The 12,816-nt window shown below is 41.3% G+C and overlaps 1 protein-coding gene across 2 annotated transcripts; it reads left to right on the top strand.

Moving 5' to 3' along the window:
* The first annotated feature begins 195 nt into the window (after positions 1-195).
* LOC148348480 (regulator of G protein signaling 20) lies at positions 196-11,056 on the top strand. Of its 2 annotated transcripts, none has more exons than XM_088322197.1 (6): positions 196-296; positions 666-722; positions 2,672-2,796; positions 5,461-5,544; positions 6,954-7,188; positions 9,607-11,056. In XM_088322197.1, the coding sequence occupies exons 2-6, from the start codon at positions 690-692 to the stop codon at positions 9,808-9,810; spliced, it is 681 nt and encodes a 226-aa protein (XP_088178323.1). In that variant the 5' UTR covers positions 196-296; positions 666-689; the 3' UTR covers positions 9,811-11,056. The 2 variants fall into 2 exon arrangements, with proteins under 2 accessions (XP_088178323.1, XP_088178324.1); XM_088322198.1 differs by having other exon boundaries at positions 232-280.
* Positions 11,057-12,816: the final 1,760 nt, after the last annotated feature.

The raw sequence follows: 12,816 nt of genomic DNA, 5'->3' as shown, positions 1-12,816 counted from the left end.
TTACTCCCCTCGTGTGGCCAGCCTTTGTATTGCGCCTCTCTTTAGCACAACCAGGCGCAGAAACCAATCGTACACGCGAGTTGCATTTTGTATATTTACAATAAAGAAACTGTTATGTATATATAGATATATATTATTTTTATCCGTCATGTAAAATACTTTGAATCTCCAAGCGAGCCTTAAAGAGACAGTACCTCTCATCCCGTTTACGCATGCGCGGGCTGCCTGTCTCACTCCGCAGCAAAAACAGCACCTGCATTCTGGCATTCATGGTGACAATGTGAGTACATGCGGAGGTCAGTCGATACATTTGAATTCATTTTAATTCGGATGGGAAAGAATATTGACTCGCGTGCGTGTTTAAAACCGGGGCCCCTGCAGAAGGGCTGCATCCCAAACAACGCCTAGTGTATTTTATTTGCACGCAACCCCGACGTGCTGCTGTGCAAACGTTAGAATCCAAAGCTTCTGTGCGTAAAAAATGCAGATGTTGGATGATGAATGCTGTCTTGCTGTCGGGATGATGGAGAATCAGGAGAGCGGGCTACATTCACTCACTGCTCTAGTTTGGAATGAAGGGGGTTGGGTGATTTGGGGGTATCGCTGGAGGGGTCTTATGTGACTAATAGTTCACCGCCCGGTATCAAGTGTGGATTTTCTTGCAGTTACCAGGCTCGTTGTGGCTGGAGATGCGCAAGAGGCAGCAGATGCAAGTGCACCAGGTAAGAGTGGGCGGATACAAATATCGATATTATAGAGCTGAGCGATCACATCGGTATGCTTGTCTTAAGATCGACACTGTCATGCTATTGGACCCATTCCTATTATAATGTTGACAGTGGGTCTTGTTTAGGGGTGGGCGATACTGGAACTTTTAGTATCGATATCATCCACATAAATGCGTAGTAGTATCGATCAATATCGATGTTGATACCGATACTTTTTGGTTGGAAATGTCATGATCATTGAATAATTGATCCCTCCCCACTTGAGCTAGTTTGTAATAACAGCAGACACAGGACAAAGATTGTAAGCAGTACAAATATTTCCTGTTTTGTTAAACAACTACATTGAAAACTTTCACAATAAAATATATATTTCTATTACAACTGTTTTGGAACAAAAGGCAATGGAGTCAGACCAAATACAAATACTGTATCACAATGTCAACGAGAGCACTAAAATAACTTCCATTACACACAATTTTGAAAATAAAGTCAATAATGCAAATAAACTGAGTAACATGGGTTGCCCATTGGCTCTGTTGCCATAGGACAGCAAATTGTTTTATTTTCTTCATGTGTTTATGTAAATTTGTGGTGTTGCCAGACTAGCAGACCAAGTTACGGCACAAATAACACCTAATACGGATGCCTCCCTACTTATGAACGTTTGTAAGTTGAATTTGTTAGTTACTTCTGTGCTAAATTTTGTATGTTTAAGGTTCATATAAGTATGTTTCAGGCTTGTATAAGTAACCTGTATTGCTTTGTACTAAAAAATAAACATTTCATAAAATAATATGCTCTGTAAAGGTAAATAAAGTTGAGTTAAACTTACATTTGGAAGATGTGCTTCAAGAGTTAGGCGATCTCCTCCTCTGTGGTGAAAAGTGCAAGAAAAAAGTGACCATTTTCTCAACCGCATCAAGCTTTCTTATTCCACTTTCATTTCAAATGAAACGGCTCGCCTCTTCTTAACACTTTACACCAACCATATTGAATGGATGCACAAGATATTAAACAGCAAAAAGTGAAAGTTCTTAGCACATTGAGGATACAGTATAGAATGTTTACACAAGAACTAGGAAGTAGAATCCGGATTTCTTCTTCGGGGTGGATGCTGGGTGAGCTCTCACAGCGCCACACGCTGGTAGCGGCGGGAAAAGCACGACAGTACTGTCCTATACTCGGAAAAAGGTGTACACAGTACGAAATCTTACAGCAATGTCCGGATGTTTTTCGACATTCTGGAAAAAATGATCGTATCTACCGTTTTGTGTAAGTAGGGGAGCGTCTGTATTGTCCTTTTCTGTCCACACGGCTTCCTGTTAGCCTTTGTCAATTTTAGCCTCTGGTAGTGGTGCGCGCATATATTTGTCCCTCTTTTCTGCCTGGCAGGAAAAATGCAACAGCAGGCTTGGTAGGGAGAGTTGCTAAAAGTGCACCTGTCAGTCACACACTCAGGCTAAAACTGAGGGCACTAGGTAAGAGTGGGGCTGCACTATTGACATAGAGAAGTGGCACTTTGATGGAGTTGGCGGAGGATTTAAGTATCAATCCTAAGACAATAGTATTGATCCGATCTAAGGTCTTGCTTGGAATTGATAATATCGATTATTGGATCGATTCGCCCACCACTAGTCGTAATATTCTACATACATTATAACTTTCAAATTTGATCTAATTGTGTTTTTACTTCATTTGCACTCTTGATCTTAATTTCAAAATATTGTGCAATCAAAGATAGTGGACTATAAGGCGCACCTGATTATAAGGCGCACCTCATGATAAGACCTTCAAAAATACCCCCTTGTGAATTTGTTTTTTTTCATATATAAGGCTCATCAAGCTTTAATTTTCCAAGCAAAACGTATCCGAATCAATCGATGCTATCCTGTGTTTACTCGAATCGGATGGATACTAAAACTCCCATTACTGCCCACCCATAGCACCAGGAAGCCTCCTCCACCATCTTTGGCGGCCGCCACGGCATGGCCGACGCCCACGCCAAAGTCCCCGGAAACGCCTCCAACGCCTGCTGCTTCTGTTGGTGCTGCTGCTGCAGCTGCTCTTGGTAACTATACTCACAAGAACACATTTGAAAAGGAACAAAAAAGGTAGAGACTTTCTAGATGTGGCAGTGATACAGTCTCGGTTGATACCATGCATGTCAACCGTAGCCAATTCCTTCCCTTTTTTACAATTGTGATTTCCCTTATGAAACGATAATAAACCTTAAAGGGGTTAACCAAATTCTAAAACATGAAAAATGTGAGAAAACAGTGCATGTATTTGACATATTATGTCATTGGTATGTTCCAATTATTTTTCAAGATAATATATTTTGAAGACATCATGTCTTGTCTTTTTCATCCTGAGATGTGACATCATCGGAGGAACACCAACATCCTAGCAAGCTAGTCACTCAATAGATTTATGTATTAATTAGTTGAAAATGTTACAAGTGTTTTAAGTCAGGCTTTACGAGTTTTTGTGGAGAACGCCTAAGCGTTGTGTCCCAGGTGGATGCAGTAATGGTACAACAAAGGGAAAGCAGCCAAAATGGGGAAAACTGGCAAAAAAACAACAGATGCGACAACCAACATGAAACAAGCCCCGGGAAAAAAACAACGGAGACAGCAGGCTAGCCAGCTAGCCAAATGCTAACTGGGTTAACCACGAACGATCGTCAGAAAAACGTGAAGCTTATTGACCGAAAACATGCAGTAGGCAGCCAGACTACCAGAAAACTAACAACAAAAAACATATGCAGCAACAAACATGAACCAAGCCGGGAAAAAAAGAAAACAATGTACACGGCAGGCTAGCCGACTGCTAACAGGGGTAACCTAGACCAAACAATACTGGAAGCCTTCGGCAGCCCGAAAGCTAACGAGGAGCTACCCGGACAATATTATTCCAAATGCAAGACACGCGGCAACAGACACAAAGGAAAAGCCTAAAAGGACTCCTAAAAGGTAAAGAAGGCAAAAAAAGACTTTTCACTGTAACGGCTACTTTTTTTTCCTATTAGCGTAAAAGGCACCCGGTTTGATATAAATTTCTAAAATAGCAACTTAGCAACTCTTTCAGGACGGAACAGTGACTAACAATAGTGTGATAACAAGATGGAACTCAATGCCTTTTCCTACGTCACTTACATCCCTAGTGGTATAAATGACACAGTGGATTTAGGATTATTATTTTTATCATCACCACTTATGTTGTTCTGGGGCAGGACGGTGAGAATTTTGTGAGATATTAGTTCATGAAGTGAGTCAACCTGAAGTGAACCATTCAATACGATATTCAATGCGAAAATAACCATTAACAGTACCAAAAATATCATTGCTAGCTTTAATGGTTATAAGCTTTGGATGGGTGAATTTAAATGAGTTCAAGCAAGTAATGCATTTCCAAAAGTTTTTCAGTCAGGGTGGTCAGGTGAGTTTTGGAATCATATAGAACTTATGTTCTTGAGGCAGGTGCTACCAATTGTTTTTTGGTCCCAAGGTACGCGTCTTAATTGTTGTACTGATCCCGAGTGGGACAACAAAACCAATTAGACCTGGTGTCAGGTGCTGTGTACATTTTAATGACTCTTGCTATTTTTACAGCATTCTCTGAGGAACGCACCATGCAATTGTTTCCATCTCATAATATGCTGCGCTTAATTGTGGATGGGAAATTTTCGATTCTAAACTACTTAATAAATCCCATTTTGTGTGTGTTTGTATCAGGCATATAGGCTCCGAAACGGCTGAGCTGATTTTTGTGAAAATTTACACAGTATTTCTGCAGGCTTTTGGGAGCGTTATTAACTAGGTTTATTGTCAAGGTTTTGTGGTCGGATGAGACCAAAATAGAACTTTTTGGTCATAATTCCACTAAGCGTGTTCAGAGGAAGAAGAATTAGGAGTACAATCCGAAGAACACCATCCCTACTGTGAAGTGCAGGGGTGGTAGCATCATGCTTTGGGGGTGTTTTTCTGCACATGGGACAGGACAAGTGCACTGCATTAAAGAGAGGATGACTGGAGTCGTGTATTGTGAGATTTTGGGGAACAACCTCCATCCCTTGGTCAGAGCATTGAAGATGCGTCTTGGCTGGGTCTTCAACACGACAATGACCCGTAGCTTACAGCCAGGAAAACCAAGGAGTGGCTCCATAAGTAGCATATCAAGGTTCTAGCATGGCCCAGCCAGTCTCAAGATCTGAACCCAATCGAAAATCCCTGGAAGGAGGTCAAACTATGTGTTTCTCAGCGACAGCCCAGAAACCTGACTGATCTAGAGAAGATCTATGTGGGGGAATGGGCCAAGATCCCTGGTGAAAACTACAGGAAACGTTTACCTCTGTAATAGTAAACAAAGGCTACCGTACCAAATATGAACATTCATTTTCTCAGGTGTTCAAATACTTATTTGCAGCTCTATCACACAAATAAATCATTTAAAAAAATCATGCATTGTGAATTCTGGATTTTTCTTTTTGGTTTATCTCTCTCACAGTGGACATGCACCTACGATGAAAATTTCAGACCCCTCCCTAATTTCTAAGTGGGAGAAATAGTAAAATAGCAGGGTGTTCAAATACTTATTTTCCTCTCTCTCTCTCTCTCTCTCTCTCTCTCTCTCTCTCTCGCGCTCTCTCTCTCTCTCTCTCTCTCTCTCTCTCTCTCTCTCTCTCTCTCTAAAAGTTAGGTAAACTGGTGACCGAAAATTTCCTATCTTACAGTTTAACTGTCAGAGGGGAAGACGAGGCAATCCAGAGGTCCACCTTTGATCGCAGGACAGATGCCGCAAACAACTGTGAACAAAGGTAAGAACTGCTTTTAAAGTACACCGAATGTGAGGATAATAGTGCTTAGCGAAAGAAATGGCCCCCCTGAAAACTTTTTTTTCATATGCCACAAACCTAAAGCAAACAAAAATATATATATTCTTAGAATAAACAACCTGTGAGACACAATTGTGAAATGGAACCAAATTATGTCATTTTTTTCTATTATATGTACAACGAAAAATTGAAAAGTGTTAAAATATTGGACCCCTGTTCTCTCAGCTCAGCCGACTAACTCCAGAAGTTGCCTGATGACTTCTGAATGATCATTTTTTGACCTAAATGACTAACAGTGACAAACAGAGTGCACGCCTGTTTCATTAAGTCTCATTTTAAATGCATATGCTCTGAGAGGGGCTGAGGTCTATGAAAGCAGACATTGGAGAACATACAGGATTATGAAGACCAAAGAACACATCAGGCAGGTCCAGGATATGATCCAGAATTTGGATTACAAGAATATTTAGCAACCTATACACATCTCTTAGAGCCCTTTGCGAACAATAATATAAAATGAAGAGAGCATAAGACCACTGCAAACCCATAAAGACTGGCTGTCCCTCTAAATCTTAGGCCCAAAAAAGAAGAAAACTAATAATAGAAGCAACCAAGAGACCCATGATCACATTGGATGACATAATCTGACGTCCATCAGAGAACAATTAGTCGTACTCTGTATAAATCTGCTCTCTATTGAAGATGTGGCAAGAAAGAAAGCCCTTCCTGAAAGAATACCATAAAAAGGTCCATTAGGCATTTGCAAGAAGCCAGATGGGAGACACAATTAACATGTGGAACAAGGTGCTCTGTTCAGATGAGGCCAAATTTGAACTTTTTTGGCTAAATGCAAAGTATTACGTTTGGCATAAGAGTAACACTGCCTGTCACCCTGAAGACACCATCTCCACTGTAAAACATGGTGGTGGCAGCATCATGCTACGAAGTTGCTTCACTTCAGCAGGGAACGGCCTAGCCAAAGTCCCAGACCTCCATCCTGTAGAGAATTTGTGGAAAGATCCAAAAAATGTTGAGCACTACCTTAAGAGCAAACAAGAATTGGTAAACATTTGTGTTTTAAGATGTGCAAAATGTTTACATACCCTAAAACACTTGAGGCTGTAATCACAGGTAAAGGGAGTTGTATTAACTCAAAAGGTGCCAATATTTTAGCAATGCCGAATTTTGAATTTTTATTTGTTAGCAGATAATAAAATAGTTGAATACATTTGGTTCCTTTACATGGTTGTGTCTCATATGTTGTTGATTCTTAGAAAAGAGTTTTTCTCAATAGGTTTTGAAGCCTGAAATATGGCAATATTTTAAAACGTTTTAGGGGGCCAATACTTTTGCAAGGCACGGTATTGAATGCCCTTTTTGTCACCCGGAAGCCCAAAGCCCACCCTGGAGGATGCCCAGTCGTGGACGTCCTCGTTCGAAAAGTTGATGAAGAGCGCAGCGGGTCGCGGCTGCTTCCGCCAGTTCCTGCGTACGGAGTTCAGTGAGGAGAACATGATGTTCTGGATGGCTTGCGAGGAGCTCAAGAAGGAGACCAACAAGACGGTGGTGGAGGAGAAAGTGCGGCAAATATATGAAGACTTTATCTCCATCCTCTCCCCGAAGGAGGTAAGGAAAGCTGCCCCTCGCCCATCCAAACACAGAAGTAGACTTTGTAGAGCATTGGACATTGGTTCCGGGTTCCGTTTTGCGATGTCAAAGACAATGGTGAGACAATGTCAGAACATGGGAACTGAATAGATAGATAGATAGATAGATAGATAGATAGATAGATAGATAGATAGATAGATAGATAGATAGATAGATAGATAGATAGATAGATAGATAGATAGATAGATAGATAGATAGATAGATAGATAGATAGATAGATAGATAGATAGATATAGATATAGATATAGATAGATACTTTATTCATCCCCGCAGGGAAATTCACAATACTATGCTTTAATCATAGTTATCTGATAACACCGGGCAGGAAATTTAATAACCCAAACTAATTGGGCATATCCGAACCGTCTACTGTAATTTACCCCAATTTACTCTGAAGTAAACTCAAGTAACCTAAACAAACCGAGTACACCCTAATATAATCCAACCTAACTGTCTACTGTTATTTTACCCCAATTTACTCTCAAGTAACTTAAACTAACCAAGCATACCCTAACTTAATCCAACCTAACCATCTACTCTAATTTACCACAATTTACTTTCAAGTAACTTTAAGTAACCTAAACAGAGCATACCCCTAACTTCCTAGTTTACTCTAAAGTAACCTCAAGTAACCTCAACTAACCGATCATACCCTTACTTAATCTCACCTAACCGTCTGTTGTAATTTATCACAATTTACTCTTAAGTAACCTCAAGTAACCTAAACTAACAGAGCATACCCTAACTTAATCCAACCTAACTGTCTACTGTAATTAATTCAAATTTACTCTAAAGTAACCTCAAGTAACCTAAACTAACAGAGCATACCCTAACTTAATCTCACCTAACTGTCTACTATAATTTACCATAATTTTCTCTCAAGTAACTTAAACTAACCAAGCATACCCTAATTTAATCCAACCTAACCATCTACTCTAATTTACCACAAATTACTTTCAAGTAACTTTAAGTAACCTAAACAGAGCATACCCCTAACTTCCTAGTTTACTCTAAAGTAACCTCAAGTAACCTCAACTAACCGATCGTACCCTTACTTAATCTCACCTAACCGTCTGTTGTAATTTATCACAATTTACTCTTAAGTAACCTCAAGTAACCTAAACTAACAGAGCATACCCTAACTTAATCCAACCTAACTGTCTACTGTAATTTATTCAAATTTACTCTAAAGTAACCTCAAGTAACCTAAACTAACAGAGCATACCCTAACTTAATCTCACCTAACCGTCAACTATAATTTACCATAATTTACTCTCAAGTAACTTAAACTAACATAGCATACCCTAACTTAATCTAACCTAACCATAAACTCTAATTTACCACAATTTACTTTCAAGTTACTTTAAGTAACCTAAACAGAGGATATCCCTAACTTCCTAGTTTACTCTAAAGTAACCTCAAGTAACCTTAACTAACCGATCATACCCTTACTTAATCTCACCTAACCGTCTACTGTAATTTACCATAATTTACTCTCAAGTAAGCTAAACTAACCGAGCATACCCTAACCGTCTCCTGTAATAGACCCCAATTTACTCTAAAGTAACCTCACGTAACCTAAACTAACCCGGCATACCTTAACTTAATCTAACCTAACTGTCTACTGTAATTTACCCCAATTCACTTTCAAGTAACTGAATCTAACCTAACTGTCTACTGTAACATACCCCTAAAAATACCACTAAAATACCTTCCATTGCACAGTTTTGAAAATAAAGTCAATAATGCCAAAAAAATGAGTATCGTAAGTTGCTCATTGGCTCTGTTGCCATAGAACAGCAACATGTTTCTTTTCATGTGTTTATGTAAAGTTGTGGTGTTGCCAGACTAGCAGACCAAGTTACGGCACAAATTACACCTGATTCGGACGCCTCCCTACTTATGAACGAGTTCCGGACGATCGTTTGTAAGTTGAATTTGTTAGTTACTTCAGTGCTAAATTTTGTATGTCCAAGGTTCATATAAGTATGTTTAAGGCTTGTATAAGTAACCTGTATTGTTTTGTACTAAAAAAAATAAACATTTCATGAAATAATATGCTCTGTTAGGGTAAATAAAGTTGAGTTAAACTTACATTTGGAAGATGTGCTTCAAGAGTTAGGCGATCTCCTCCTCCGTGGTGAAAAGTGGAAGAAAAAAAGCGACCATTTTCTCAACCGCATCAAGCTTTCTTATTCCACTTTCAACAATATGCTCTGTAAATAATGCCCCCAATAAGTAGGTTAGCCTTACATGGCTGCACGGCCACTATTGGGAAATGTGAAGCACACTGTAAAGCGCTTTGGGAAGTCTTGAGTTGAAAAGCGCTATATAAATGTAGATCATTTCATTAAAGATCTCTGGGTTTCCCGGCAGGTCAGTCTGGATTCCCGCGTACGAGACGTGATCAATCGCAACATGCTGGAGCCCACCTCGCACACTTTCGATGACGCCCAGCAGCAGATCTATACACTGATGCAGAGAGACTCCTACCCGCGCTACATTAACTCCGCCGCTTACGCAGATCTTCTCAAGAACCTGGAGGAGCCTGCAGCAGAACCGACTCTTCCTAAGCCATAGAAGACTCGAGATGAGCTTTTTTCGGGGGTTTGTTTCTTAAAAAAAAGGTGCATGTGTCCCAAGGGGATTCCAGTACCCAAAAGCTTGCCTACAAATGTCTATTTTTCTACACACTTTCCAACTTGCACTTTTCGACATCGTTTCAGGGTAGGATCGCGTTGTGTTGGAGGTCTATCGGCAGCCTTCAAGAAGTTAAAACAATCTTTTCGATAGAAAGTGCCTGTGACACAAGATCTCCTGCACAGGTCCTATTTCCACTAAAATTCCGGACTACATGCCTCTGTTTTTTTTTTTTCGCATTACCGATATACGCAAAAGCCCAAAACAAAAACGAAACTCAATGTATCGTACTGAGTAAAATTCAGAAGCCTTTACAATCACAATAGCCTGTAGACAGGCAGAGCCATACGGCTGATCTTAAGCTCTCCCATCCCTTGCGCACATAGCAAGGTGATAGAGAGACCAAGTATAAATATCAAATTTAGTGTTTAAAAATAGGTACCTAATGTATTAATTGGCTTTCATTTTGAAAATAAAGAAATACTTTATAAATACTACAAAAATACTCCTACACAACTATAGCAAAAGCACTACAAAAATACAACTACAATAAAATGAAAAAAATCCCATGGGAATACTAGAAAGACATTGTGGAAATAATTCAAAAATACTTCCACAAAAATACTCGAAAAATACAAAAACACTAATACTACAATACAAAAACACGACTTCAAAAATATAACAGAAATACAACTACAGCGAAATGATAAAAATACTACGGAGATACTTCAAAAATATTATGGAAATAATTCAAAAATACTTCCACAAAAAATACTCGAAAAATACAACTACACTAATATGACTACAAAAATAGTAATAAAAAAAAATACAACTACAGTAAAATGATAAAAATACTATGGAAATACTACAAAAATATTATGAAAGTAATTTAACAATACTTCTACAAAAATACTCAAAAATACAACTACACTAATACTACAATACAAAAACACTACTACTACAAAAGTATAACAGAAATACAACTACAGTAAAATGATTACAATTCTACAGAAACACTACAAAAATATTATGGAAGTAATTAAAAAATACCTCTACAAAAATACCACTACACTAATACTATCATACAAAAATACTACTACAGGAATATTACGAGATAAATACTAAAGAAATACTACCACAGAAATATTGTGACAAAAAAATACAAAAATACAACCCCAGTAATACTTACTTACTTATTGCTCCAGCGAAGGTCGGGGGGTCCCGTCCCTGTGCGTTGAGCCGACCAGATGAACCAGGTTTTTCCAATGCTGGCGGTCTTGTGCCAGCTGTTCTGCATCCTCTACGGCAACTCCGTGTTGTTGGAGGTCGCCCGCAACGACGTCGAGCCATCGAGTGCGGGGTTTCCCTCGTGGTCGTCTCCAGCCTGCGGCCTTTGGGTCAAACTGGAGAATGGCTCGTGTCGGATGGTCTGGTGGTAGACGAAGGACATGGCCAAACCAGCGGGTGCGGCGTTGTGCGACCAAGGAAGATGCTTGGGGCTGGCACGTGCGGGCTCTGAGCTCTTTATTGGAGACTCGCTGGGGCCACCTGATGTTCTCGATGGTTCTGAGAGCCCTGCTATCAAAACCATCGATTCTTGTGGCCAGGGTGTCGTTCAGGGGCCATGTTTCTGAGCCATAAAGCAGGATAGGGAGTACGGCGAGGTTGTAAATGCGGAGCTTCGTCTTGCGTGCGATGGTCTGGTGCCGCCAGAGTGGTTTCCAGAGAGACTGCAGAGCAGATGCTGCCAGGGCTCTTCTGCGGAGAATCTCTGGTTTTAGGTCCCCATTGTCTGTCACCATGGACCCCAGATATACAAAGTTCTTGACAGGCTCTACGATGTCGCTACCAATTTGGATGGGAGGTGGATCTGGTCCATCACCGACATACATGAACTTGGTTTTCGTCCAACTCACTTGCAGGCCAAGCCGCGCTGCCTCTTCGCTGTAAATGCCCAGAGCGTCTCTCAGCTGGCTGTAGGAAGTGCTGAGAATGATGGTGTCGTCAGCATACTCCAGGTCAGTCAGGTGGTAGTTGCCGAAAGACACTCCGGGGATGCGCTCACTAACCCTGAACATCAGATGGTCGATGATGCAATTAAAAAGGTCGGGAGCAGCCACACAGCCTTGGCGAACGCCGCTGGAGATAGCAAACCAGTCGGAGTCAATGCCGTTGATACGGACACAGCTCTCTGTGTTGCTGTAGAGCAGCTTGAACAGGGCTATGATCTTGGGTGGTGCTCTGAGAGCTTGGAGGATGTTCCACAGTGAAGAGTGGCAGACGGTGTCAAAGGCGGCCTTCAGATCAATGAATCCGATATATAGATGGCGATCTTTACGGAATTCACGGGTCTTTTCTATCAGCAAACGGACGGCAGAGATGTGGTCCGTTGTGGAGCGGTTGGGCATAAAGCCAGCCTGCTGGGGACGGCGGCAGCTTCTGATTGCTGGAAGGGCACGGCTGAGCAAGATCCTGGTAAAGACCTTGCCCGGGATGGAGAGTAAGGTTATGCCTCTGTGGTTTCCACAGACAAGCCTGTCGCCCTTGCATTTCCAGAAGGGCAAGATGACTCCTCTGGTCCAGTCGGTGGGCAGCTGCTCCGATTCCCACACCTGGTTGAATAGGCGGGTTAGCCACTCCACCATGCCATCACCGCCGGCCTTGAGCATCTCGCCGGTAATGGCACAGATGCCGGGGGCTTTCTTGGTGTTCAGCTTCTTCAGAGCAGCTCTCACTTCCTCGGGTGTTACGGGGTCTGTGCAGCAGGTGTCGTTAGGAGGTGCTGTGCTCGCAGCCCGTAGGAGGGTGGGATCAGCCGGGATGGTGCTGTGCTGCAAGAGGAGGCTAAAGTGCTCCTTCCAGCGCTCGAGGCAGTTGGCTTCTGTCATGATGAGGTTGCCGTCTGAGTCCTTTACCAGGGCTGTCTTTATGTGTGGGCCGCTACGG

The sequence above is a fragment of the Urocampus carinirostris genome, chromosome 18, assembly GCF_059441175.1.
Source record: "Urocampus carinirostris isolate Australia breed hairy pipefish chromosome 18, RoL_Ucar_1.0, whole genome shotgun sequence".
Lineage (NCBI taxonomy): Eukaryota > Metazoa > Chordata > Actinopteri > Syngnathiformes > Syngnathidae > Urocampus > Urocampus carinirostris.
Note: the sequence above shows the minus strand (reverse complement) of the source record. Positions and strands in the feature narration are given on the sequence as shown.